We start from the raw sequence: 26,966 nt of genomic DNA, 5'->3' as shown, positions 1-26,966 counted from the left end.
TCTCCTTCCCCCACTGCACCCTCTCCATCTTCTTACCAATTCAAACACAAAAGCCAGAATGAAAGGCACAGCCTGGGAAGCTGGGTTGGGGTCCTGCATGCCTTTGACCACACTGCTTTCTCTCAGGGTCCTCAGTTTCCCTTTGTGGTTCTTTGTTGCCCCATTATTTCAATGGGGGGAGGAGGCTCAAATAAATCATGGGATATGAGCTGGTGATGGGGGAATGGTAAATGGGACCACCCCTGCTCTTTATTCCCCCATTCCCCAGTCATCCCTGGCAGGGGCAAAGGGCCCTCCTCGACAAGCCTCAGAAGCACAAGTCATTCAGGGTAGCTCCCAGGGCTTGGCAATTTGCGGGCAGGAGGTTCTTTCTTCTGCCTCACCGAATCCAACAGCCTGCTGCATTTTAGACCCCTCTCAGAAACCAGCTGCCCCTCAGAGGGACTCCTGCTCCCTCACCAGGCTCCCTCGGCTTCTACTGCCACAGTTCTCTGGCCCTGGATGAGGCTGAGGGTTCTGATTCCAGGCCAGTAGCTGTGAGCTCAAGCTCCCCTTGAGGGGTGGGTAGGGCACCCACAAAACTTGAGTCAGCCCCTCTCCCTGTCTTTCAGAGCCCCGAGCATCTAACAGCCACAAATCCCAGCATCTGCACCCGACCCCAGATCTCAGGGAGCCCCACCTGGACTTTCTCCCAAGACCCTCACAGTGAGGATAGAGAGGAGGGACCCAGGTAAGCAGGCAGAATTAACGAGATTTGGTTAATCCCTGCCCCCAACCAGAGACTCAGGATTCTCCTGCCAACATCCAGTCCGTAACCTCCCACATCCAGCCAGTACCGTGGCAGGGGACGGAAGAGGACCCAGGTGCAAGGGAGGCTAAAGACTTCCTCGCTCTTGCCCGGGTCTCCTCTTCTGGGCTCAGGAACTCCTGTGATAGAGAGGGTGCTGGGGGCTCCATCTGGCCTGAAACTTCCACCTCAACCCACCCACAAGGTCAGGTGACTTGAAGCTCATTGGAGCTCAGCCCAGCAGGGGAATTAGTGAGGGCTTGAGAGAAAGCCCTGCTTTCTCCTTTTCACGTGGGGCATCAGGAGACAAGTCAGGAAATGTAGGCAATAGTAGAACTAGGGAAGGCCTTGAATGCCAGTTTTGAAGTGTGGGCTTTGACTCCTAGGCCCTGGGGAACTTGGGTTGCAGGTGGTGGGGCTGAAAGCTAGTACACTTGTCCAGGCAGGAACTGATGAGGCCTGGCCCCTGCCTGTGTCCCACAACTTGTCTCCCGATGCCTCAGGACCCTTCGCTGCAGCCACACCGTGTATTTGCAACCTTGCGTGTATTAGGCATTTTCAAACCTCCATGCTTCTGTACACACTGCTCCTACTTTTTGGAATGTTCTTACTCCACCTCTAATGATCAAATTTACACCTCTTCAAAGACGCACCTCTACTACCCATTCTCTATGAAGCCCACACCCCAGCTATATCCCACCCTGGAACCCTTTCCTAGAATCAGTAGGCTTGGCTGTATCTGGCTGGGAATTTTCCAACTTAGTGTGTCGAGTCCAGAGGGATAATGAGGATGTTTAGCATAGGGAAATAAGTGGAAGAGGAAGTTCAAAGTCTGCCTGAATTCCTCAGTGATAAGGGCTACAGGGAGCTGCCCTGGCCCTGTCCCCCAAAGAGCAATGGTAGACCAGATGGCCCAAGGCAAGGTCATGGAGCGGGATTGATGTAGTCCACACTAGTGGTCAGAGATGCAGGTCCCATCTAGGAATGTGCACTTGCTAGGGGATTTCAGGTCCCTCATTGGGTCTCTCTTTCCTCTACCCTTCTGCAGATGGGGTCTAACACTCAGCTAAATTGGGGTGAAGACTGAGCGCATCTTCCAAACTACCCTCACTTTATTCAGAGACAGCCCACACTGCCAGATTACCCCAGGGCCTCCTGCCCCTCCTCTGCAAACTGCCATTCAGGAAAGGCTTTGTGGCTATGCTGCTGGGTGGGGCAGGCAGAGTTGGCTAGAGAAGTTGACCCAGTATCCTTCCACCGTCAGAGAGTGGTAAGCAGAAGCTGCTAGGAATCCTATGGTGCCCTTGGTGATTGAAAAGGAATTATCTCTTGGCAAACAGCATGGCCACAGCTCTGGCTTAAGAGGATCCAGCAAAGGGGTGCCTGGGTGGCTCAGTTGGTTAAGCATCCAACACTTGATTTCAGCTCAGATCATGATCTCAGTGCCGTGAGATTGAGCCCTGCATTGTCTCCACCCTGGGCATGGAGGCTGCTTGAGATTTTCTCTTACCCTCTCCCTTTCCCCCTCCCCCTGACTTGCGTGCTCTCTCAAAAAAAAAAAAAAAAAAAAAGAGAGAAAAAGAGGACCCAGCAAATGAGGGCATCTACTGTCCTGTCCTCAGAGCACAAGTCTGAACTTTTTTGGTTACAGGGATAGAAAACTCAACTTACTCAAGCAATAAGCAAAAATATTGACTCATGTTGCTGGAAACAGGATTACTTTCAGGCATGGCTGCATCCAGGGACTCAGATAATGTCAAGAGGACCCAGTTTTTCCTCCATGTCTTTATTCAGCCTTTGCCCGTGTGGCCTTCATTGTTGTGTTCCACAACAACACAAGAAGCAACAAGATGGTAGCAGCAGTTCCAACCCCTGCACCCTTTGAGGTTTCCAGTCTAGTTGGAAAGACCAAATCTACTTGTCTAATCGCTTAATCCAAAGTCCCAGGAATGAGCCTGCTGGCTCTGAGCAGCCTGACTTGGGCCATGTGCCAGGCACTAAGGCCAGGAATGCGCTGACGGGCTCAAGTCTGATCACCTCTTAGAAGACACCAAGAACCCCAAGAACCAGGAGTGGGGAACCCCAAGAACTAGGAGTGGGGAAGGAGGTGGTTTCCCAGATAGAGATGAGGACATGGCACCAGAGGAGGGTAAAGGGTGGTAGAAGGCAGCAACAACAGATGGTCTACTACCATCCATCCCATGTTCATGTTGTGGGTGGGGGGTGGGTTGTGGAGAATGGGCAGGAGACACAGGCGAGGCTGGGAGGGGGCCAGAAGGCAGAACAAACTGCATTGCTGGAGGGCAGTAGGGCTGGGAAGGCATTTTGGGGAGAAGCGTGTTCCAGACAAGACAGACCAATGGTGGGACATGAGCCAGTCCCCAGGTTCTTCTTCCAGAAGTCACCTCTGGGGTCCTTTGGCCACCCCTCTTCCCATGTCTGAGCAGCATGTGCCGGCCACAGATCACTGAAGACAGAGCATCTCGAGTGTTTGAGTCTGAGTAATGTTTTGGGGCAAGAAGGGAAGCATGTGACCCCAAAGAGGGACCACAGCTCATATCCTTCAAATCCCATGTATTTTCTTTGAAACAATTATACGAATAACCATATCCTGCTCTATAATAGATCTGTGTTACTTTCCATATGCCAAGTTTTAAATGATTTACCAGCTCATGTCTTTACCTCCATTGGCTGATAAAGTTCACAGTCCAAGATGGAACCCAGGTTCACTGTGGGGCTTCCAGGCCCATGGCACATGGGCAGGTGAGGCCTGGGTGCTGGGAAGTCTGAAAGGCATCCTGGGCAATGAGGCCTTCCCTTGCACCTGGGCTAGGCCAGCTGTGGTTCTTAGCCAAGTATGGGGAAGTTGGACATCAAGGACTCTGTGACAATGAGGCTCCACCAAGGCCTCCACAAGGGACAGGAGTGTTGAGTGGAAGGGACTCAGCTGTGCAGCCTCTTGAGCACTGAGTTGTCCAGCTTCTGTTTGGACCCCATTCCTCTACAGCAATAGAGAGCTCTTGGGCACCTGGGATGCTTATCCCTCTGTGGGGTCACCTTACTTAGAACAGTGGTCAAAGTCACACCCTTGGTACCAGGCCAGAAGGCAGGAAATGCTTTCCTCCATAGCCCCACTGCAACATGGCTTTGAGTCCGCAGGGGTGCTGCTTGAGGCCCATTTGAGGGAATTGAGGACCTTGTCCCAGGGCAGGAGGGACAAGACGGAAGAGACACCAAGAGTGTTTGATTCTGGAGCTGCCTTGCTGAACTTTCTCCAACGGCCCTGTTGGGGAACTGTGGCGTTCTCTTCCCTGAGCAGGGAGAAGGAAACTGATATGGGGTTGCCCAGGGGTGGCAGCCACTTCCCTAAAGCCAAAGAGACTCGCAGAAGTTTCCACCGGCTCAGTGGTTCCTCCATGGAGGTCTTCACCTGCCTTTGCCCACCCAATAGTTCTCAAGACCTGTTTTTTCCTGTCTGTCCCTGGGCAGCCATCACCCATACTCACATGTTGGCCCCAATGCCGATGCCCGCCTGCCCCCCACGCCAGCAGGCAGGTCTGGTTCCATCCCTGATCCCTGGCCAGGGTGCGGCAAAGGGGAGGCTGGGAGGCGTGGGCTTTCCCATCCCTTGTCCCCACCTCCCAGGGGCAGGGACAGAGGCAGAGGCAGAGGCAGAGGAGGTGTGATGGGATGGCAAGCCATCCTAGAGGGGCCTCTTGTATTTCCTGAAACCTCCCCTCCTTCATTAGATCTGATACAGCTGGAATCGTTTGGAAGCTAAGAAGAAAACAGGTGAGGTCTGGGCAAGGAGGGCCAGTGTCCTCCTCCCAGCCTGGTGACCCAGGAGACTGAGCACAGCCTCCTGGAATGGGGACAGAGCCTGGAAGATGCAGCCAGACTCCTGGATTCCTCCCAGGCCTGGCTCCAGGGACCTAACTCCTCATAACCCGGTAGCACTAGCTGGGCCCCACTCATCCAGAGAGACTGAGGCAAGGACCCAGGACTCCCAACCCAGGCTGGAGGGTAGCAGAGTCCCGAGGGCCAGCTCTGGGCCCCAGAGAGAGGCCCTCCAATCATCGTCCAGAGTAATGCCATAGTCCCCCCCCCCCCCCCCCGAAAAAGACCAAGTTGTTACAGCTGCAGCACTGTTAGAAGCCACCAGGAAGCCATGACAGGGCCCTCCAGGCAGACCCAACTTTGGGGACGGCGGACAGGAGTTCTGGGTCCAATCCAGGTCTGGGTCGGGTTTTAGTCTGGGGTTGGGATTGGGGTTCTGTCTGGAACTTGGGTCAGTCAAGTGACAGGCCTTGTTGGGCCTCATGTTCCTGGAGTCTGTGGATGCGAGGGTAGGCCACTGATGAGGATGACAGGTCCCCTCCCTGTCTCTGTCCCCCAGGGTGGCCAGGCAACCAACCTGCAGTGGGAGGAGGAATGTTACCATCTGCGGATGATCGAGGTGCAGCACAAGAGGTGCCTGGAGGAAGCCCAGCTGGAGAATGACACAGCAGGTGAGGGCCAGCAGGAAGAGAGGGCCCCGGACCCCTCAGGGAGCCCTGCTTCTCATCACACTGTGAGCCCAGATCCAGGCACATTCCTCCCACACATGTCGGGTGGGGTGGCACCGTGGAGCTGCTAGGGGCGAGGAGAGGATGCTGGGAGAAGCTGGGGGACCAGATGGAAGCAGGAAGCCCTTAACAGGCCTCTCTGATCCCACCACCTGCCCCAGGTCTGGGATTTCCCTGCTGTTAACCAAGGAGAACACACTAGGTTGGGGGTTCTGAGGTCCAGCTCCTTCCTCCCAATCCCAGACTCTGCACCCAGACGTGCCACCTACACACACTTCCTTCCCCAGCCCGACCCACCTTCAGCAGGCCAGATGAACCATCAGCTCATTCATTGTCCAGCTGATGAGACGAGTCACAGTCAAACCTAGAGGCTGAACACATGGGGGCCCAGTTCCTCCTCCTGACGGGGTGTGGGAGAGCTCCAGCCTCGTGGTGGGAAGGGTGATGCCAGGGGCACCCTTAGGCCGAGACTGCCTAGCTGCCCAGAGCCGGCAGGACCATCCCATCAGACGACAGACAGCACCCTCTACCCTTGGTGCCCCGCACTTGGCACGGCTGCCCAGGGAAGGAATGGGAGGAATTAGAGACCTCCCTTTGAAAGGTACCCTTGAGCCAGATTCGGAAGGGTGGGCAGGACGTGGAGAAGCAGAGAGACTCGGGGGGGGTGGGGGGTGGGAGGTGCCTGGGCAGACTGCTTATGAGGAGTGGGGGTGGGTATGGAGCTCGAGGCTCCCTGAGGGCAGAGAAGGGCCAGAGCAGCTGGGGGGCTGTGCCTGCTCTGGGCGTCCCTACCAGGTCACCTCCCTGAGGCCACACTTGCAGTTATGTAACCACCTTGCTCAGGAGTAGGGAGCATCTTTACACCCCCCGGGCTCCCCAGTCTCCTGTCACCTCTCTGAGGCTGACAGTTATGCAACCCCTCCTGGGTCCCTCCTTCTTGGCCCTGGTGCCCAGTCTCTGCCTCCTGCATCATAAGGGAGTGTGTGTAGCCTCCTGGAGGGCCTTTACCTCCCCCAGCTCTTAAGGAAGGGCAGAGCCCTGCCTCCTGGGGCCTTCAGACTAAGCCCTGGGGGAGGGGTGGCCAGACCACCCACTGCCTATGCACCACCCCCCACCCTCCAGGGCAGGGAGGCAGGAGATGCGGCAGACGGGCCTCAGCAGGCCCCAGCAGTGGGGTCTGGGACTGCAGGCAGCCCAGAGAAGCCCAGACCCCAGAATCCCAGGCCCCACTGCAGTGCCTCCTAGGCCCCGAGGGCAAGCCACCCTCGTGATCCCAATGAGGTCATTGCTGGCACAGGGCACCTGTCGGGTGCCAACATCCTGTCACCAGGAAGGCGGCCTGGGATCCGAGGAGTGCGAGAATGCGTCTGTGGGCGATGAGTCTGCCCGTGACCTTGTGGGGCTCTGTGCATGTTCGTGCATATCCAGATGTGTGCTCTTGGCCCACGTGGGTCTGGAGCTGCCTGTGCCTCTGGGATCTGTAAAGCCCCATGTCAGACTCTGAGTGTCTCTGTGTGGCAGGGGCATGTGTCTCTGTCAGCCTGGCTAGGCCTGGTGCACTGTGTCTTTGTGTGTTGGTTTGTGCATGTGTGTGTACGAGTGTGAATATCTGCAGTATGCCCACTCCTGTCTCTGCGTGTGTATCTGTGAGCTGCATGGGTCTCTCTGTGCCTTTGTTTGCTTGTGCCTGGTCTTTCCATGTCCAAGTAAGCATACGTGTATGTGTATTTGCATGTACGGCTGTGGTTCTTTGTGTCTGGGAGTGCGCGTCTGTGTGTCTGTCGGTGCACACGTGCCTATAAAATGGCAGAGCAGAAGCCCCCCCGCCCTGCCTCACCACCTCCCACCCCAGGCTCCAGGCTTGCTTTCTTGCTGAGGTGGCAGTCCCCAGGGGGCACACACAGCCAGCCAGGGCCCTGCATCTCTGTGGGCCTGGGGACATATGTGGTGGGGCCTGTGGAGCCTCCCTGGGGCATGCACAGAGACAACGGGCTCTCCAGATCGCTGGCATTTGCTTGCCTGTCACTCCCTTCTCAACTTCCTAAACCTGCTGCCTCCTCCAGGAAGCTTCCCTGACCACATGCCCTCAATGGCCTTTCTTCCCTGGCTCCCCTGCCATGTCACAGTTCACAGCCCAGTCTGGTGGTGTTGAGAGTCCTTGAGGCCAAGTGCAGCCTCCCGAAGGGCAGTGCCCAGTCTCCCTCTCCCTGTGCCGCTTCTGGGGAAGCTGAGCTCAGGGCCAGGGACCCAGCTCCGTGCTGAGCTCGAGATCCAGAGAGCTCAAAGTCTGGCGGGGACCCAGACACAATAACTGGCCTACAAAACAAGGTGTGCCCAGCATAGTCAGAGGACTAAACAGTCCAGCAGGCAAAATTCCCCACAAGAAATGGGCCTGGAGCCCTTCAGAACGGGAGGAGTGCAAGAGGTTTGCTGGAAAGGGAGCGTAGGAACGTGTGAACGGGCTGCACCATTCACCAGCGATGTGACCTTGGGCTAGTTACCTTATTGCTCCATACCTCAGTTACTCCTCTGTAAAATGGGCAGGTTAAATAAGTTGTTTATTTAAAGAGAGTAGAACAGTGCCTCCCAAATACAAAGGCTATGTAAGCATTTGCTGATATTATTAACAGGGCCTTGAACGGCTAGCCGGAGGTGCCTGGCCTCGTGGACCCCTCCAGGGCCTCCAGAGAGGCTGGCACAGGAGTGCAGGAGGGACTGGGAGCCAGAGGGAGGCCACAGAAGCCTCAAGACAGAGTAGACAGAAGTGGTTGGGGCCCCCAAGGAAGGGAGGCTGTGCTCTCCGGCCAGGCCCCGCAGATCCAGGTGCTGTCAGCCATCAAGCTCCGCCCTCCCCCGGCCGCTGCAGCCCCAGAAGGCCCCCCTCCCCACTACCAGCCCATCTGGCACTCAGGTCCAGCCTCCACTGCCCCCCCGCTGCTGCAGCCCCAGAAGGCCCCCCTCCCCACTGCCAGCCCATCCGGCACTCAGGGTCCCAAGTCTCCTCCCCAAGTGGGCACATCCTTTCAACTCCTCTTCCCAGGCCCCCTTCTTGAGAACTTATGAACCTTCGGACCTGGGCTGGGCTGGGCTGGGTGCAACTGGCACTGACTTTGGCTTGGGCTTGGGTTTCCTGAGAAAATTTATGGGTCCGGCAGGGTTGCAAAGAAACAATGAATTCTCCCCCAGGCAAGGGGATCCAGAGGAGTCCTAGTCCCTCACTGGCACCCAGACCCCGAACAGGCAAAATCATGCATCTGCCTATTATAGCAGCCGCCTAGGGACCCCGCTGTGCACCCTTCACCAACCAGCCCTCGGGGCTCACCTGCAGGGCGGGGTTTTCTCTGAACTCACCTCCTGAACGCCACCACCCCACAGTGCAAGTCACAGTTTGAATGAGTTGGGGGCATATGTGTTGCTTTTTTAATTTTCTGAAGATGCCTCAAGACCTAGCTGAATCCCAATATCCCCACCACCCCATCGTACCCAGCACCTCCTTTTATGACAAATATTTTTTAATGTCTCCTTTACTATAAAACGAAATTCAGGACATGTGCATTCATTTTTTTTAAAAATGAAGTTCTGGTTGTAAAAGAAAAATAAAAAGGGAAGTGATTTAAAGTGAAATACTGTGCACGTATTCAGGCACGATCACACTGACAGATAAGACATAGTCTAAAGATTGTATCTGTCCTTGTACATTCTGGAAATGTGCCAAGTAGGTTGACCTAGACAGTGGTTGCTTCCCTGACTCAGGTCCACGGGCAACGTTGCTGGAGGTAATGTGATTTTCCAAAACCTTAATAATGTTCAACATGCAACAAAGCACAGTCTTCCCTCCCTTTACTCAGTTGCATTTCTGGAAAACCCCATGTATGTTAAATCTGCACAGTAAGTACCTGGTGTTTATATGCGAAATGGAGTAAGAGTCTAGGCTCTGGTCATTACAAAAGGTTTTCACCTACACAAATGCCCAGGGGCTCATCTGAAAGTCTTGCAGAACACTACACAGTTAATTATCGTGTGACACCTTGCAGGATGTCTGCCTGACATCCCTGGCACCTGCCCATAAATGCAGGGTGAGACCCCCAATCTCAAACAAACAAAACCCCCACCACTCTTCCAAACACCCCCAGGGGCGCTCCATCTCTCGCTGAGGACCATGGAGCTGTAGTCCTGCTGCCCATCTGGACAGGCCCTCTGCAGCCTGGGCAGGGTGGGGCCAGCTCTCTCAGACTGGAGGTTCCTCCAGGTGGGACCCTGGAGGAGGAAGAAGAATAGGTGCCTGTGGGCTCAGGCCCCAAGGCTGGAGGAACCCGGTGACCGCGCTGACCTGTGTGTCCTCTGCCTTCCCCCATCAGGCTGCAGCAAGATGTGGGACAACCTCACCTGCTGGCCAGCCACCCCTCCGGGCCAGGTGGTCGTCTTGGCCTGCCCCCTCATCTTTAACTTACTTTCCCCAACTCAAGGTAAGAGGCCTGGATCGAAGCCAGGGAGCTGGGGCAGCACAGGTGGTAGCAGCTGGAGTGGGTCCTCACCTGTCAAGGAAGTGAGAAGGCAAAGGACAGTGGTCAAAGCGGCTTGAGCAATCGGTTGGGGGGCTTCCTGGAAGAGGTGTGCTGGCATCAGGTCTTCGAAGGATTCATGGGATTTGATTAGCTCTTCACATAAAAGATAAGCACGTGGGAAGGGCTCACTAAATATTTGTTCAGCAATTGATAACCGATTGACTGACAGATGCATGACTAAATTATGGCTCCCATGGTGCCGACGACCTTTTGGGCTTTGCTTACACACCTTGTCATGTTCTGCTTCAGTAAATGTTCTCATAAAAGGCAGAAAAGAAAAGGAGGAAAGGAGGAGCCTCTTTAGGAACTGGGCTTTCTTGCTATCGACTAGCTAAGGAAGCTTCCAGCATATATTCAGCCATTCTTTCATTCAGTGAATGTTTCTTAAATATCTACTAGTATGATATGCATGGGCTAGACAAACACAGGGCAGGGAGCATTAGAACAGCCATGCTGTCTGCCTGGCTCTAGTTGAAGAGACATTTAGCATGAAAACAAACACATGTCATAAACGGTGAGGAGTCCTGGCAAGGAGAAGGGGGTAAGGCACAACATTAAGGCAGGTGTTCATGGGTAGAGGCGGTGATACTTCAGCTGCCGTCCGAAGACCTGGAGGTAGGAAAGATCCTGGGTGGGGCGATCACGGAGAGGGACAACCAGCAGCCCACGGGATGGACACCAAGGAAATGCAGTGGAGGCCCCAGCGTGAGCAGAAAGAGCTAAGGGGAGGGAGAAAAGGAAAGAGACCGGCGGCAGAAGCCCTGCCGGCCCTGAGCACTGACTGAGGACTTGGACTTTTTCCTAAGTTCACTGAGAAGCCACTGGGGTGGCTCCCCCTCCTCAGTAGGGGACTGACGTAGTCCAATTTAGGTTTAGGTTTTTAACCGATAATTCAGATTTCCATGACAGAAAGGATTCTGGGAGTGCAATGGGAAGACCCAGTCACAAGGTAATGGTTTGGACTTGGAGCATGGCAGAGGAGAGAAATGGGAAACTTGCCTAAGAAGGGTGTGTGTGACTCATGGCAGGGAGTGAGGGATCCAGCATGTCCTCCTTGGGTCTAGGTTTGATGAGCTGGGAGACTCATCAAAGACTAAGGGAGGAGCAGGTCTAGAGTGGGGAGGACATGAGGGAGGAGCAGGTCTGGAGAGGGAAGGACCTGAGAGAGGAGCAGGTCTGGAGGGCGGAGGACCCAAGGGGGGAGCAGGTCTGGAGTGGAGAGGACCCAAGGAGGGAGCAGGTCTGGAGGGGGGAGGACCCAAGGGAGCAGCAGGTCTGGAGGGGGAGGACCCAAGGGAGGAGCAGGTCTGCAGTGGAGAGGACCCAAGGGAGGAGCAGGTCTGGAGGGGAGACGACCCAAGGGAGGAGCAGGTCTGGAGCGGAGAAGACCCAAGGAGGGAGCAGGTCTGGAGGGGGAGGACCCAAGGGAGGAGCAGGTCTGGAGGGGGGAGGACCCGAGGGAGGAACAGGTCTGGAGGGGAGAGGACCTGAGGGAGGAGCAGGTCTGGAGGGGGAATGACCCAAGGGAGGAGCAGGTCTGGAGGGGGAAGGATTAAGAGGAGCAGGACCTAGATAAGAATTCAGAGGCTGAGCAGAAAGACTCTTGGACATCTCTTATTCCAGGTGGCCTTTCCCTCTCTGTACCTGTTTCTCTGTAAAATGGGGACAGGTGGTGGGCCAAAGGGACTCTTTGTTGCAGGCTGGTTTTGCACACCCCCGCCGCACCCCCCCCTCCCCGCCCAGTGCTCAGTGTCATGACCTCAGCAGTGAGAGAGATATGTCGGTGCCCTCCCTGAGGAGTCTGGGAGCAGTCAGAAACGTGCTGTAATCCAGGCCAGCTCTCACCTAGCCCAGCTCTCCAGGGGAACCCAGCACCTGGGCAGGTAGGCGATGAACTCCTCAGGCAGCTCTGGTGCGTCCAATCCGCAGAGCCTGGCAACCAGCCTTCTCTCAGATCCCTGGAAGTGCCTGCTACTCGTGATCCTCCCTGACACTCGGCTAATTGCATTCCTCCTGACGGCTTTTCCTTCTGTCCCTGCTGGAATTGTCAAGGCAGCTCCTTCACTTAAGAACCTGGACGGCAGCCCACCGTCTGGCTAACCCCCCCCAAGGTTGCCAGCCTCATCAAGGCCCACATGTGCCTTTGTGCAGATGAGAAGGCAGCCCCTCCTCAGCCTCTCACCAGAACCCACCTAATGACAAGTTGAATATGAGGTAGACTGTAGCCGCCATGTTTATCAGCCAGATGCCCTTGTGCAGTGAACAACCTGCACAGCTATACCTGGTGGCCTTAGCCTCTGAAAACGGTGGAGAGAAATAGGAGACCAGGTTAGCGGCTAAAAATGGAAGGGAAAGAGGGCGTGTTTTCCTGGGAAGAAGGTGTGAGCCAGTGACCTTAAACTCCAAAGAGGGAGGTTTGCGAGAAGGCAAGTGTAGAGCGGGGACAATGCCAACCCCAACTCTCACCCCTTTGGGTAACAGGACTGGGGAAGGAGTGTCCTCCCTGGAAGTATTGGAAGGGTCGTAGTTCTACAGGGAAAGCTGAAGACACCTGAAGAGGATAAAGACTGTAGAGTTAGAGAGAAGCCATCTCCCCAGGCTGGGTGGTAACAACCGTGGAGGAGGAGTGTTGGCCAGGCAAGGGACTGCTCATCAAGGCACCAAAATGTCCATGGGGGCTTAGTCCTTTGATTTCTGGTCTGCACGTCTTTCATCTGTGGTGTTTTTACCTTGAAATATTTGAAGAGACATTTTTTAAGAGTGACAACTAGGATTGATGTTTTGGTTGAGAAGACTCCGCATGGGCTGCATTACCCATGTCTATGGGTCTGTGGGACACCTCCTCGCCCCGCTCCACCCCCTGCATCGTGAAGCCCTAGATAAGAAAGTCTTGACGCCAACCTGAGACGTTTGCCCCGGCTCACTGGGACGGGGCACCACTGACAGGATTTCAGCCGGAGAGCACCATGGTCAGAGCTAGGTTTGAGAGCAATCTCCTCAGCTATCTCGGGGTTGGGGGCGGGTTGGAGGGGACAGGAAAGCAGGGAGACCCATCAGGAGGCTCCTGCCTAATTCCGGAGAGAGAAGATGGTGGTGGCGGTGAGGAAGGGTAGCTGGGATGGGACTGGTGACTGATGGGGGAGGGGAGGAGAGAGCAGCAGGAGGAAGCAATTCCCGTTTCTACTTCCAGTCACTGAGCTGTGCTTTTCTAATGGAGAGCCCAGGGAGGGGGGGAGGGAGGGCAGTGACTTCTTTGTGTGACCCAGTGAGCCGCAGGAAACTGGGAGATTGTGGGGTTAAAGTCCCTAGCCCCTCCCTTCCCCCCTCCATATTTCCCTCTACACACACAAGTTCTACTGGTTCCCAGGCCCAGGCTGGAGACAGACTTTAGACTGCTTCTTGGGGTCTCATGGTGGCCACCCTTGAGAGCTCTCTTCAAGAATAGTTCCCTTTGAGACCTGGGCCACAATCCCAGGGCTCTACAAAGAGGCCACCCAACCCTGAAGATGACCCGCTATCCACTCCCATCCCCTGATATCTGGGGCAGCCAGCCTTCCAGGGGACAGGGTGCCCCTTCAGCCACTCTGGAAGCCCAGAAAGATGCGGAGCCAGGCTAACCCACGACTGTATCCCAAGCCTGCTCCCTCCTTGCTGTGTGACCGTAGGCAAGTCACCCGACCTCTCTCGGCCTTGGCATCCCCCTCCTTTAGTGGAACTTGTAATAACTCCTAATGGCTAGTTATAACACAGTCACATTTGCTGTCCCCAGCCCCTATGGCGTGGATGCTGATGGGTCACCTAATTCATGATGGCACCAGGTGTCCGCTATGTCACGGGCCTGGCCTCACCGAGCCCTGGTCCTTCTGGCCAGTGAGGAGCTCAAAACTTGAGGCATTGGTGTCCCAACCTCAAGGCTGGCTGATTTGGCCTTGTCACCTTTTTTGACTTGCCCCAGGCCCCTGGTTGGTGGGGGAAGTCCGCACAAGAATCAGATCTTGGGAGGGGCCCTCGGTGAGGTCCTGAGATCTGGGGCTGAGGCAGGCCTGGTTGAAGCCTACCCAGGCTGCATGGGGGGAAAGCTAAGGGGCTGAGTGAGGCTGTCTCTCTTGCCCTGGGAACCTCTCGCAGCAGGGCCGTTGGGAGGCCGGCACAGAAAAGGGCTGCCAAGTCGGGAACTGGCCCAGCCCGACACCTCTGCCTCAGCGGAGTCTCTCCTGCTGGCTCCAGGACCTCGCAGTGGGAAGGGACCCAGGCCGGGCTACTCCTCCCTGGCTGTCCCTCAATTCCTCGGCCATCAAGTAGGGTGGTTAAGAACCTCTTTCAAAGGGCGGCCAGGAGGATTTCCAGAAATAGCGGACAGGGAATCACCCGGTCGGGTGTATTCCAAGCCAAGCTAAGAAATACTAAATGCACATGCACAGTGACCCTCCCCGAGCTCTCAGGACAGCTCGACTCCTCCTACAGCTCTGCGCCTGGACACCCGAAACAAGTCCTCAGGTCCCCTCAGTGCAGGCGGGGGCAAGGTCGCCTGGGACGACTCTGGGGATCACACCTGCCGTAGCCTCTCCTCTCCGTGTGGCCTGGGGCAAGTGACCAACCTCGGGGAGCCTGGCTTCTCCAGTGGGAAATGGGATTCCCTTCCTCACCGGAGGGTTGAGGGGATCCAGTAAGACGCTGGGCCTCAAGTGCTCTGTCCGGTAGCAACAAACGAAGGTTCTCCAAACTTGCCATTGTGCTGGAGCTGGTGGTGGTGATGCTGCTTGGTACTGATGCTGGTGACCGTGTTGGTACCAGTGCTGGCGACCCCAGTGATGAGAGCGGCTGGGCTGCTGGTGGGGAAGGAGCTACAGGGCGAGGACATTAGGGACCCTTCTTTCTCAGCTCTTCCTCATCTCACCTCATCATACTCTCCCTCCTCCTCCATCCCTTTACCTCCTCCTCCTGCCCCTTCTCTCTCCTCCTCTCCTTCTCCTCTCCCCCCTCCCTCCCACCCCAACAAGCCAGCTTTCTCCGGGACTCAGCCCTGGGTGCTCTTTAGTGAGTCCTGGGCTCGTCTCTGGCTCCCCCATTTTCTCTGCATCCCCTCCGCAGGGCTAGAGAGCGGGCCACCACATGGGTAGCCCTCACACCACAGGCCCCCTTAGTAGGTCCTGTCCCTTTGCTTCAGCTTTGGGCCTCTGAGGACAGTGGAGGATGCCACAGCCCTGGAGCCCCAGCCACAGCGAAGTCCAGCCCCAAGATCCTGCAGGGCTGTGCTGCTTGATCCCCCCTCACACACGCCTTTGCCTTTCCCCGGCCAGGACTCCCTGCTTCTCCACTTAGGATTTCAGACCTGTGCCCTTATCAGGCGTCCTCCTTCCTGCCTCACCTTTGGTCCCTCTCGTGTCTGAGCCACGCTGGGTGCGGGAGGAAAGCAGGCCCGTCGGCCCAGGCAGACTGACCCAGGAGGAGCCCCTCGGCCCAGCCAGAGGGCGCCTGTCTGTACCCACTGGGCAAAGAAACCCTCTGCCACACCAGCGCCTGTGGCCCTGTGACAAGGGTGAACACTAAGCTCATGACGAGGGTCACAGGTCATTCTGTACCAAGAATCCAGGCTGTGACGAGGATCACTTTATTTATTTTGCACCGGGGTTCAGTTTCAGACATGACAAGGGGCAGGGCTGAGCCCAGGAAGGTCTGCTCTGACTGTCACTCGTGTTGGAGGGTCCCCCTGGGCAGCCCTGGAGGAGATTTTCCCCACCCCAAGTCCCCCATGATGCCCTGGGGTCTAGGGCAGGGCGGCTGGAGCCCATCACAACCGGGGGTGGCAGGGATAAGGTGAGCTCAGAGACAGCCAGGCCCCACGCCTACTCATGGACTCACCCTGCTCCCAGCCTCAACCTCTCTCCTCTCCACCCCCGCCCTCCGCCCAGGCCTCAACGTGAGCCGTAGCTGCACCCACGAGGGCTGGACGCACCTGGAGCCTGGCCCCTATCCCGTTGCCTGTGGCTGGGATGACAAGGCATCAGATTTGGACCAGGTGGGCCTCAGTGCACCCCTGCCCCACCCCCCACCCCCCAGCGTGCATCCACCTGCAAGGCTCCTCCCACTCTCTCCTAGCAAGGAGTAAGGTTGCTGTCTGTGTGGAAGCCAGGACTCCAGGTAGGGGGGGAGGCTCCGCCCTGCCCAAGCCTCCTCCCTCACCAGACCTGCACTTCCAGGGGCTCATCCCCCTGTCTCTCCCTGACCTGGAACAGGAAGGGGGCTTTCACAAGGATGACACAGAGCAGCAGAAGCTGAAGCAGCATCCCCCGGCTGGGCCACCCCAGCGCCTTGTGGGAGCCTTGCTCCATCCCTAGAGGGGGCAGGCCAGGCAGGCCTCATCTTCCCATCTCATGCAGAGGAGAAACTGAGGGGCAGATCCTGGAAGGACCACCCTCAGATACCCAGCAGCCAGCCAGGAACAGGAATAGGGACAGGACCGTGGTCCTGAGTCCCAGGACAGGGAGATGCCCCGGAGCAGGTGAAGATGTGCTCACTGTATGGATGTGGGCCCAGGAGCCAGGTAGGGATTCTGACAGGAAGGTAGAGTGTAATTGGAGTCGTCAGCTAGGAGCCCCTCACTGCTTTGGTGTGGGGACACAGTTGTGTACGTGTGTCTGTCGGCTGTGACGTCTGTCCCACCCCCAGACACTCTTCTCAGAGCTTTCACTCCTCCCACAAGGGCAACTTCCTCAGAGGCCCTCAAAGCCCACCAGCTCCTCAGGCAGGATCTAAATCCCCTAAATCCCACTTGACCACTTGCCTGGACTCCGGCAGGGGTGGGACGTGGAGAGTGAGAAGGGAAGGGCCCAGTGACCAAGGCTCTGCATGTGTGTCCCTGGGGAGGGCACTGGGGAGGCATCCAGCAAGAAGCCCTTGGATTCTAGCTTCGTCCTGCCACCCCCTGAAAGGCCAGATTGCCCTCACCCTGCAGACCGCTGCCTCTGAGAGCCCACGGGGGCAAATTACCCACGGTGTCTTCTTTGGCACCCTCATGCCCTGCAGCCTCTCTTGCTGCACAGGGAAAGGGCCTCATATGGAGTTTGAAGGGCGAGAGTGTTGGGCCGTTGGGGGACCAAGCCCTGGGCCCCTTCATCTGCCAAGGCAGGGATGGGAGGCAGGGTGTGTAGGGCACACGCCCCTGCCAGTACCCCCTAGATGAGCCCCCCACAACTCCACCTCGGACCCCCCTCCCCTGCTCTCCCCTATAGCAGCAGTCCATGTTCTACAATTTCGTGAAGACCAGCTACACCATTGGCCACAGCCTGTCCCTCGCTGCCCTTCTCGTTGCCACGGCCATCTTGAGCCTGTTCAGGTGAGATCTAGCCCCAACAACAAGCGGACCCAGCCAGCTCACTTCTCTGCTCGAGCCCAGCCTGGCCCAGTCGTGTTCTGGCCCCCTCCCCGGTCACCCCCCTCGCACCCAGGCAGCACACAATCCCTGTCCCCGCCCCCTGCCAGGCCAACATCCTGGGGAGACAGCAAGCTGCTCAAAGCAGTCCACCTGTCTCAGCCTAGTCCCCACAGGATGGCGCCAAGCCCGGGATGGGGCACCAGAGGGTGGGGCCGGCCCTGGAGGCTGAAGCACTGGGAGGCCAGGCTGCCCTGGGGCTGGGGTACCTGCGGGCGGGGCCTGCACTTGGAGACCACATGCTGCCCCTGCCTTACCCTCGCGCGCGTGCGCAGAGCACTGGACAGTGTGGTTGGGATGGGGGTCCAAGGCCCCTGCAGCCGCCCAGCTCTGCCCGCCTTGCTCAGGAAGCTCCACTGCACGCGGAACTACATCCACATGCACCTCTTCATGTCCTTCATCCTGAGGGCCGCCTCTGTCTTCATCAAAGACTTGACCCTCTTCGACAGCGAGGAGTTGAACCATTGCACCATGGGCTCGGTGAGAACCCTGCCCAGGCCCACCTCACTCTCCCTCTTCCCCTTCACCTTCTCACACTTGATCCCTCTTCTCCCACTTTCTCCCCCTTTCCTTTCTCCTCCTTCCTCTTCTCTCTCTCACCAAGGATGGCCAACCCCCCATCTGCTGCCATCCGCAGCTCCTTGAATCCCACTCCCCTCCCAGCAGCAGGAGATGGTGCTCAGCTTCCCCGGGAGCTCACAGACCTGCCCGTGCCCATGACAAATGCCTCTCCTGGGTGGGAAATGCGACATTTTATGGCCAGAGTCCACAACCCCCCTGTCCCGCCACTGTTGCTGACTTCCCAAGTGACCTTCAGGAACTCCCTGCCTCAGTTTCCCCATCTTGCAAGGACTTCCAAGCTTCCTTCCTACACCCCTCCACCCACCACCACCACCTGGAGCCAGTCCAAACACACAGCCTTTCTATTCCCTTCTTCCCCTGCCATCAGCCCCGTTCTGGGCCTTCCTCGGGAAGGGAAGTTAAGAGAGTATCTAAAGAATTCATTGCCCATCACTAAGGGGTCCATCTCTAAGTGATCGTGAGCACTGAGCCCCCTCTCTGAGTGCCCCAGAGCTAGGACAGAGAGCTCAAGACCAGCCCTGGCTCCCACCTATTTCTATAATTCCTATGGCCAGGGACTCATTGTTTCATGAGGGATGTCAAAGGCAGTGCATTATTTCGGGGGTCAGCAATACCTTCTCCCCAGAGAATAAACCTATGATGGTGGAATCTCAGGCATCTTGACAAGAGGGAGGGAAAACCCAGAGTGGCCACCCTGGCCAATCCCAGAGCTCCTCAGAGGATCCCACCCAGGAACTGGGACCCTGGGAAGCCAGGAAGTCTCCAGCACACTTGTTAAGGAGAGTTGCGGAGACTGGCTTCCCAGTTCATTAGCAACTATCTGAAGCTTTTCTAAGGCAAGAAGCAGAGATAGTTGTCCTGTTAAAGAGATGAGCTATTCTGGTTGTAAAGCAAGCGGGGGAGGATGGGGGACACCAGCCCCCCTGTAGCTGACAGGACTGGAGTGCCAACCGAGGAAGGAGCCTGCAGCCAGAGGGACAGGAGAGCAAGCTGCTCTCTGAGGATGTCTTAAAGCCAAGGGCACAGGAAGGAAGGGTGGGCACCTGTGTTCCAGGGAGGCGTGGAATCTAGAGGGCTTCCTGGAAGGGGATGGCTTTAAGCTCTGGCTCACAGCTCTTTGGGCTTGCTCTGAAATGGAAGACTGTTTCTGGGAGAGGACAGAGGGCCCAGAGGGCCTTCTGGTCATGCCAGGTGGGCCACCCAGAGCCCCTGATTGCCCTACTCAGGGATCCCCTTGACTCTCCCATTGTCCTCACCTGCCTGGGGAACCCACTCTCCCGCCAGCTCCTCTGCCCCCAGGAGGAATGACCATCCCTTCCCTCTCCTCTTCTTCATTTCTACTTCCTTCTCCTCTTGCCTCTTCTCTGCCCCCATCTGTCCTCAACACTTCCATCAGGGCCCCACTCCACAGCCCGCAGTGCATAGCCCCACACACTCAGGCAACTCTTGCGAACTCAAGCAAGAATTCTCCCTTCTTCCAGCTACCTTCAATCCTTATTGCAATAAGGTAAATGAGTGGGTGGGGAAGGGGTTAAGTGAATGGGTAGGTAGAGGGATGGCTGAGTAAGTCGGTGCATGGATGGCTGTGTAGGTGGAAGGATAGATGGGTAAAACAAGAAAAATTGGATTGATGATTGGTAGGGGGTGGGTGAGTAGATAGGTGGATGGATGCATGACTGGCTGGATGTTTAGGTGGATGGATGCTAGTGGGTGTCTAGTAGGTGGAAAGGTAGAAGAATGGAGAGATGGATGGGTGAGTGCATGGATGGATTGATAGATGGGAAGATGAATAAATGATTAGTGGATGCATGGACGGTGGATGGACAGATGGGTGAGCTGGTAGTGGGCATCTTATGGGTAAAGAAATGGATAGGTGGGTGGGTGGGTAGATATATAGAAGGAAAATGAATAGATGCTAAACTGATGGATGGATAATTAAAATTGCAGGCTTATCCCAGAATATCAGATGATCGAAAATCAAGGATAATGGGAAAACCACCGGGGACATTTCTAAGGGGACAATGCAAAAACAACAGAGAGATTAAGTTGGCCCTGCTGCACTGTGTTTGTTGCCCCAAACAGACTGGGGGAAGGCAGGGGACTCCTGTGAGCCCCAGTGAGCCCCAGTGAGCCCCTTCTCTGTCCTCCCCCTGCAGGTGGGCTGTAAGGCAGCCATGGTCTTATTCCAGTACTGTGTCATGGCCAACTTCTTCTGGCTGCTGGTGGAGGGCCTCTACCTGCACACCCTGCTTGCCGTCTCCTTCTTCTCTGAGCGGAAGTACTTCTGGGGGTACATACTCATCGGCTGGGGTATGGTACCAGGGAGGGCTTCCAAGCTGGGGACAGAAGGGGCGAGGCCTGGGGAGCTCACTAGGGGGTGGGTGCCAACCCTGCCTGCACTCTTAGGTCTCCCTGGGCTGCGGGTCCTGCCTGCCAGGCTCTTGGCCAAGAGTTGACAAAAGTCCCCCAAACATCTGACCCCTGGGCAGGTGCCCTCAGGCTGCAGCTGCACCTACGGCTGATCTGTGGGACAGGTTCTGTGAGCATCCATTTCCCCTTCAGCCCCTGAAACACAGGGTCACTGCTAGTCTGTAAAGTGCCTCCGTCAAAATTAGAAAAAGATTCTCCCTTTGGGTGGACACAGCCCTCAGGCATAGAGCTCCACCCCCTCAGTGGAGTGAGTATCTTTGCTCAGTGAACAACCTATGTAACTGCAGGTGGCAGCCCTGGCAACCCACCCTTTCCTCCCTCCCTCCCTCCCTCCCTCCCATTCTCCCTGGTTCTTTCTCCTAAACCTCTCCCTTGTGCCCTCTCCTCTCTTTCTCTCGCCTTTGGCCCTGACAGGGGTGCCCAGCACATTCACCATTGTCTGGACCATCATCATGATCCATTTTGAAGATTATGGGTGAGCTGCCCCCCACCCCCTCCCCCTGGCCGCCATCGCTTGGGGCAGATCCCCTGGGTGGGATGAGGGGGACCTGGGAGCAACAGACTCTGGGCCTGTAGTTTCTAAAGGGTTTGGGGGCAGAGCTGGAACACCAGGGAGGGTCTCTGAATCCGGCTACGGACAACTGCTCTCATTCTCCCCCACCATGCCCTGTCCAGATGCTGGGACACCATCAACTCCTCATTGTGGTGGATCATAAAGGCCCCCATCCTCACCTCCATCTTGGTAAGGCCTCTTCCCACCACATAGAGATGGGGAAACTGAGGCCCAGCTTGGGTAGTCAACTTTCTTCAGGCCACACAAGAGATTCATGTCAGGGTCAGACCTGAAACTTAGGCTTCCCAGTGCCTACGCAGGATTATCCCCATCCCTTTCCCCATCAGTTCTTCCTCTAGGGTAAAGAAAATGGATTGGGAGGCCCATTCCTTAGAGATGTGAAGTAGAGTTCCCAGATGGCCTGCCCAAAGGGGGAAAAGCTAGGGAAGAGATAAGATGGACAGGCAGCAGGGTCCTGGGGGAAAAAAACAGGCCATCAGCCCAGGGAGCTGGACACCCCGGCCTCCCCTCTCTGACCTTGACCTCATCCACCAGGTGAACTTTATCCTGTTTATTCGCATCATCCGAATCCTGGTTCAGAAACTTCGGTCCCCAGATGTTGGGAAGAGTGACAGCAGCCCGTACTCGTGAGTATGCCCTGGGTCCCCCAGTGTCCCTATCCCTGGTCTTCAAATCTGCCCACATTTCCTTGAAGTTCTCCAGGAACTTTGGTGACTCCGGAGTCACCAAATAGCCACCTCCCTCTTGCCCACCTCCATCCCCATGACCTGGCTCAGCCCATAAGTGTTGCCTGCCCCAGGCCCCCCCCCCCCTTCACCAGGGCTGCTTCTCCTGCAGTCACTTACCTAGCAGGTGATCTGACCCAGGTATGCACCTGCTGCCAAGCCAGGGAGCTTGAGAAGACAACAGATAACCTGTGCTTTATTCACACCATGTGCCCAGTCCCTGGCATGTGCCTGGCACAGAAAAGGGACACAGTAAATGCACAGTAGATGCATGCCTTGGGGGAGCCCCCAGGTGAACAATGAGGTAGCCACATGCAGGATGCGGCAGTCCCCAGTAATAATAACACCTGCGGTTTACGTGTCAGGCGTGTGCTAAGGGGTTTCCACGCATCATCTTATGTCATCCACACAGTCCCCTATAAACTGTTCCCATTTTACAGGTGAGGAAACAGACACGCGCTCCCTCCTCTTCAGGGGTCTGGGAGCGTATCGCCATGGCAGGGGAGGGCATGGTGTCCATGGGATAGTGGTCGTGCTCCTCGCTTAGAAAGGTGTGAGGGCTGCCCTCTACTCCCGGGAGGACTGGAGAACTAGGTAGGGTTTCATGAGAACAACAGGGCTCGAGGACAGAACTAAAGAAACATGGACATGGTGGCTGTGGGGAGGTGAGTAGGGGTCTGCCTGCCTACAGATGGGAATAGGAGATGGCTTATCAGTGCTGCGGAGACCGGACAACCCTGGGGCGCCCCATAAGGGCCTTCCAGTCCTGGGATTCTGGACTGTTCCTGGCTTGGCTTCTCTTTGGGGAGTCTTGTGCTGTGGTTCTAAGATTCTTGTCTAGAATGTCACGAGCTGCTGGATTTAGGATTCTATTCTGGAATCCTGTGATTCTCTCTGATGAGACTAAGGCTCACGTTCCTGGTGTGACGGCATTCTCCCCTGCTGGGTGCGTAGGAGGAGCTTCCCTTCCAGTCTGAGAACGGAAGGCTCCCGCAGGGCTCTGTCCTCTGCCAGGGGGCAGCACATCAGGCCTGTGCATCCCTATCCTCTGCTTTGCCTGTGGGGCCCTGTTTTCCCCAACGTACAACTGCTCCAAAGGGCTCGAATCGGAAGCAAAGAGAGCTGGTCATCACCAGGTCCCTGTGGGTGAAACAGAAACAGAACAGCTGTCGGCAGGCAGACGGGGTGGGGGGGAATGGGAGATGGAGCTCCCCGCTGAGGGGCTGTCAGCTCCCACTCTCCACCTCCCCATAAGCCTTCAATTTAAAGAAAGCCTCCATCTGTCAGCCTTGGGCACGTGGGATAGGTTTGTGGCCCAAGAGGGATGGGCAGTGCTCAGGATCTTGGCACGGCTGGGAACCGGGTCCAGGAAGGAGCAGGAGGGGCATTGCCAGCTTCTCTGCCCCCAGTCGGCTGTGGGACCTCAGACCCAGGACCAGGGTTCCCCGGACTGACTGCCAAGGCAGAAAAGATAAAGGCGGAGACCCCTGCCCCTCAGACCTCTCCCAGCCAGGGAACCATGGGCTCACTGAGCTGCCTGGACAGGCTCTGAGCTCAGGTGGCTGGGAGGCCTCAACCAGGATGAGCCCTGCTTCATCGGAGAGGGAGGAGTCATTCAGAATGAGTATCAGCCCTGCCCAGCACACAAGGCTGGTGAAGGAGGCACTGGCCCTTCCGAGCATGCTGGGTGTGTATTGGCGTGGGGAGGCTGGGAGAGAGGGCAGCAATTCCAGAAAAGGTGGCAGCTCCTAGAGGAGTGGACGGCAGAGAAGCCAGAGACAGGGAGCTGTACTAAACCAGGCACAAACTTGAATGCCCAGCATCCTCCCAAGTGGCCTTGGGCATATGTGGTCAGCACCCCAATTACAGAGACTTCCTTCCCAAATGTCCTCATGCCCAGTAGAGAATTGGTTTCTCCTGGATGCACTGCATTTTATAGCACTCAAAGCACTTCTGAATTTACGGTGGGCCCCGTGTCTGTAATTTGATCCTGTTGAGCAGACATTTACCCCACTGTAAAGATTAGGGAAACTGAGACCAGGAGAGGGGGAACCAGATCTCCTGAGGGCTGAGAACATCTCTCCCTTTGCTGCCATAGAGCTTGAAAGACTATGTCTCATCCTCAGGGTTCAGTACTGACCTCCTTTATAGTCTCTCCTCTAGAAGGGTGAGAATAGAGTTTCTTTCTCCCTCATGCTTCCCTCTAGGCTAGGAGAGCTGAGGGGCATGAGGGCATAGGCACTGCAGATCTGGAGCAGGAACAGAGGTGCACATAGTATTTCCAGGAGCCAGCAGCCCATCCTCACACATCCCGGTTGTCCCTACCTCCTGTACCCACTGTCTGCCCCTCTTCTGTCCCCAGGAGGCTGGCCAAGTCCACCCTTCTGCTGATCCCCCTGTTTGGAGTGCACTACTTCATGTTCGTCTTCTTTCCCCACAACTTCAAAGCTGAAGTGAAAATGGTCTTTGAGCTCGTTGTGGGGTCCTTCCAGGTATGAACCATCGACCGAAGGCTGCATTCTTCTCTGGGCTTTAAGGGTATTCAACCTGGGGCCTTGGCCCCTTGCCAATGGCTTCCATTTTTTTTTTTCACTGTAATAAGTACTGATTAAGCACCTGCTGTATGCTTAGCTCTTCGGTTAACCAGGGGAACACAGGGGCCAGGACCAGGGGTGGTACAGGGCTGGGGGCTCCGGGAGTCTGTTTATCTCACCTCTCCTGCCCCCTTCTTCCCCAGGGTTTTGTGGTGGCCATCCTCTACTGCTTCCTCAATGGCGAGGTAAGCCCCTCCCAGACCTTGGTGGGCCAGGCAATAACACTCTGGTTGGCCCAGGGTCTGGAAGCATTGATGGGATATGTGCAGAGCAAGGATGGGTTAAATCTTGCTGCTCCGAGTGTGGTTCTCAGGCCAGAAAACAGGTGGGGGCGCACACCTAGGACCTTGTTAAAAGGGCTGATTTCTGCCCCCACCCCGCTCCCCAGACCTGCTGACTTTGCATGTGCATTTTAAGACACACGCGCACACACCTGGGATTCGTGTGCACATCAGTTTTTTAAGCAGCTGTGTGTGGCGAGTGGAGGTGGGGGAAGGGAGTGGGCAGCCATCCGAGGCTGAGTTACTGTGGAGCCCTGGTTACAAAGCACAGAAATCCATCCACTCAGATGAGCCCAAATGAGCTGGAGGGCAGGGATCGGAAGGACGGGAATACAGTCACCCCCAGGCAGCACCCCTCTCCCTCCCTGGACTGCACTCTCTGATCATCTCTGCCTCCCACCTCCTCCCCCTCCCCCCAGGTACAGGCGGAGCTGCGGCGGAAGTGGCGGCGCTGGCACCTGAAGGGCATCTTGGGCTCGAACCTCAAATACCAGCACCCCTCGGGAGGCAGCAGCGGGGCCACGTGCAGCACGCAGGTGTCCATGCTGACGCGCGTCAGCCCCGGCGCGCGCCGTTCCTCCAGCTTCCAGGCCGAAGTTTCCCTGGTCTGAGCGCCCGGCGCCCAGGGGCCCAGGGCGGCCCCTCCCGGCCGCACCACCCACCCCCGGGGCGGCACCGGGGACGGAGGCCTGCCCGGGCGAGGCCAGCCCCAGCCCTGGGCTCGGAGGCTGTGCCGACCCCCCCCACCCCCCGCCCCAGGCCACGGTCCAGACGCCCCTAGAGAACTCTGCCCCGGCGTTTTCCTGAGGAGAGGAGGGCGCGCAGAGGCGGTGCGCTGGGCGCTCGGGCCCCGGGCAGATGCGGGGTGGAGCTCAGTGGTCAGACTCCTCCCCCAGGCGCCCCCTCCGCCAATCAAGGGCCAGAAGTGCGCAGCCGCTCGCGGGACTGGCGCGCGGCGCCGTCAGGAGCCATCCCGGGAAGGCCGCCGCGCGTCCCCTCACGGTGTACGTGGGACCGGGGAGTGCGCTGAGGACACGCAGCTCGTGCGCCTGAAGGCCACCCGCCGCCGCCACGGCGACAGGGCCTGAAGTTCCGCCGCGGCCGTCAAGTTCCTTTGGGTTAAGCATTGCCATTGCGGCACCTCTTGCAAGATGCAGTGCCCTCCCCCAGCGCCGCCCTCCGAGCTGCCCGCGCCTCCCGGTGGAGGCGTTCCTCCGCCTCCCGCAGGTGCGGCCCTGCGCGTGGGGTGCCCGGCGTCTCCCTGGTCCCCGCTCAAGTGGAGTGGTCCCAGGATGGCCGGAACGGTCGAGACTGCCCTACGGGGCTGTGGAAGCTGGGAGAACCTGGCTGAGAGACGCGCGCACTCCCGCGCCCCGTAAGCCTCGCGTACTCAGTAAGGTGGGGAGTCCGGCCCCGACCTCGCAGGTGAGGAAGCAGCCTCGCGGAGCGCGGTGCCTCGCCTGTCACACAGCTGGCGTTTGATCTCGGATCTGACTCACCGGAAGGTGAAAGCACAGGCTCTTAACTGCTGCACTTTATATATCGTAACAAGCTGAACCCTCACTACTTCTCCTTACGGCCTCCCGGCAACCCCGTTCCCACGCGACCCAGCCTGGAGTGTGGCTGCGGAGGCCTCTGGCCCGTGTGGCATCCGGACCCGAGCCTCTGGTCGTAGCTTCCTCCGTCGACCCTGCACCCTGTGGCCACGTGGCCTCCTGCCCGCGCCCCGGCTAGAAGACCCCCTCAGTTCTGCAAGCAGGCTTGTACAACAATAAATGGTGGGTTGAATTGGCTTGGTTTCTCTGGTGGATGATGTTCCCATGTGGCTTCTAACGGACAGCCGTTTCCCCGCATTCAGAGGAGGGGAGGTCTCCGGGGCCCCCGCCGCCACCCCTCTGGCTTTGGATGGGAATCCTGCACTTCCAGGAGTGGAGCACGCAGTTCTAAAGGCCTTCAACTCATGTTTCACTGAGCGGTACCCTCTGCCTTCTGAGAGTGATGAAGGTCCTCACTCTCTGATGAGGACCCTCGGATGAGAGGCCCTGGTATCCTAAGGCCCTCATTGTGTCCCCTGACCCTCTAAATCCAACCAAGAGGAGACAATTCTATTCTTGGACCACTGCAAAACAGCTGCCAGAGCTGCCTGTGGTCCCCAAAATGGTTAAGTGGGAGCATTTTCCAGGCCACAGTGATGCCTGCAGACGGGGAGGGGCGCGTGGGGTATGAGCTGACGGTGTTGACATTGCCCAGAGTTCCGCTGAGAGGAGATAGATAGAGGACAGAACAGACGTCACCAGAATGAGTGACAGAGCCAGTACGACTAATGGAAAAGGTTAGATGCAGAGGCAGGAGGGCGAAATCGATGTCAGTTAGCAAGAGGTCTCCAAAGCCACTGCCTGACCTGACCCCTTGGCTTCCACTTCCTGCAAAC

At 57.0% G+C, this 26,966-nt stretch overlaps 1 protein-coding gene across 8 annotated transcripts in view; it reads left to right on the top strand.

Moving 5' to 3' along the window:
• Positions 1 to 26,327, top strand: part of VIPR1 (vasoactive intestinal peptide receptor 1) — a 33,303-nt gene extending 6,976 nt beyond the window's left edge. For 3 of the 8 annotated variants that reach the window (XM_078073115.1, XM_036080292.2, XM_078073118.1), the window contains exons 2-13: positions 5,184 to 5,295; positions 9,711 to 9,818; positions 15,830 to 15,936; positions 17,150 to 17,253; positions 17,697 to 17,829; positions 20,088 to 20,241; positions 20,776 to 20,836; positions 21,037 to 21,103; positions 21,470 to 21,561; positions 24,023 to 24,152; positions 24,398 to 24,439; positions 24,955 to 26,327. In XM_078073115.1, coding sequence (XP_077929241.1) covers positions 5,235 to 5,295; positions 9,711 to 9,818; positions 15,830 to 15,936; positions 17,150 to 17,253; positions 17,697 to 17,829; positions 20,088 to 20,241; positions 20,776 to 20,836; positions 21,037 to 21,103; positions 21,470 to 21,561; positions 24,023 to 24,152; positions 24,398 to 24,439; positions 24,955 to 25,146 — 1,251 coding nt within the window. In that variant the 5' untranslated portion in view covers positions 5,184 to 5,234 and the 3' untranslated portion in view covers positions 25,147 to 26,327. Of the gene's footprint in view, positions 1 to 709; positions 731 to 5,183; positions 5,296 to 9,710; positions 9,819 to 15,829; positions 15,937 to 17,149; positions 17,254 to 17,696; positions 17,830 to 20,087; positions 20,242 to 20,775; positions 20,837 to 21,036; positions 21,104 to 21,469; positions 21,562 to 24,022; positions 24,153 to 24,397; positions 24,440 to 24,954 lie in introns of those variants that run through there. The other 5 variants (XM_078073122.1, XM_036080293.2, XM_078073132.1 and 2 more) reach the window with 5 other exon arrangements.
• The last annotated feature ends 639 nt before the right edge of the window (positions 26,328 to 26,966 follow it).

Source organism: Halichoerus grypus, chromosome 1 (assembly GCF_964656455.1).
Source record: "Halichoerus grypus chromosome 1, mHalGry1.hap1.1, whole genome shotgun sequence".
In the NCBI taxonomy this organism is placed as follows: Eukaryota; Metazoa; Chordata; class Mammalia; order Carnivora; family Phocidae; genus Halichoerus; species Halichoerus grypus.
The sequence above is the reverse complement of the archived record's forward strand: the minus strand, read 5'-3'. Positions and strand labels throughout refer to the sequence as shown.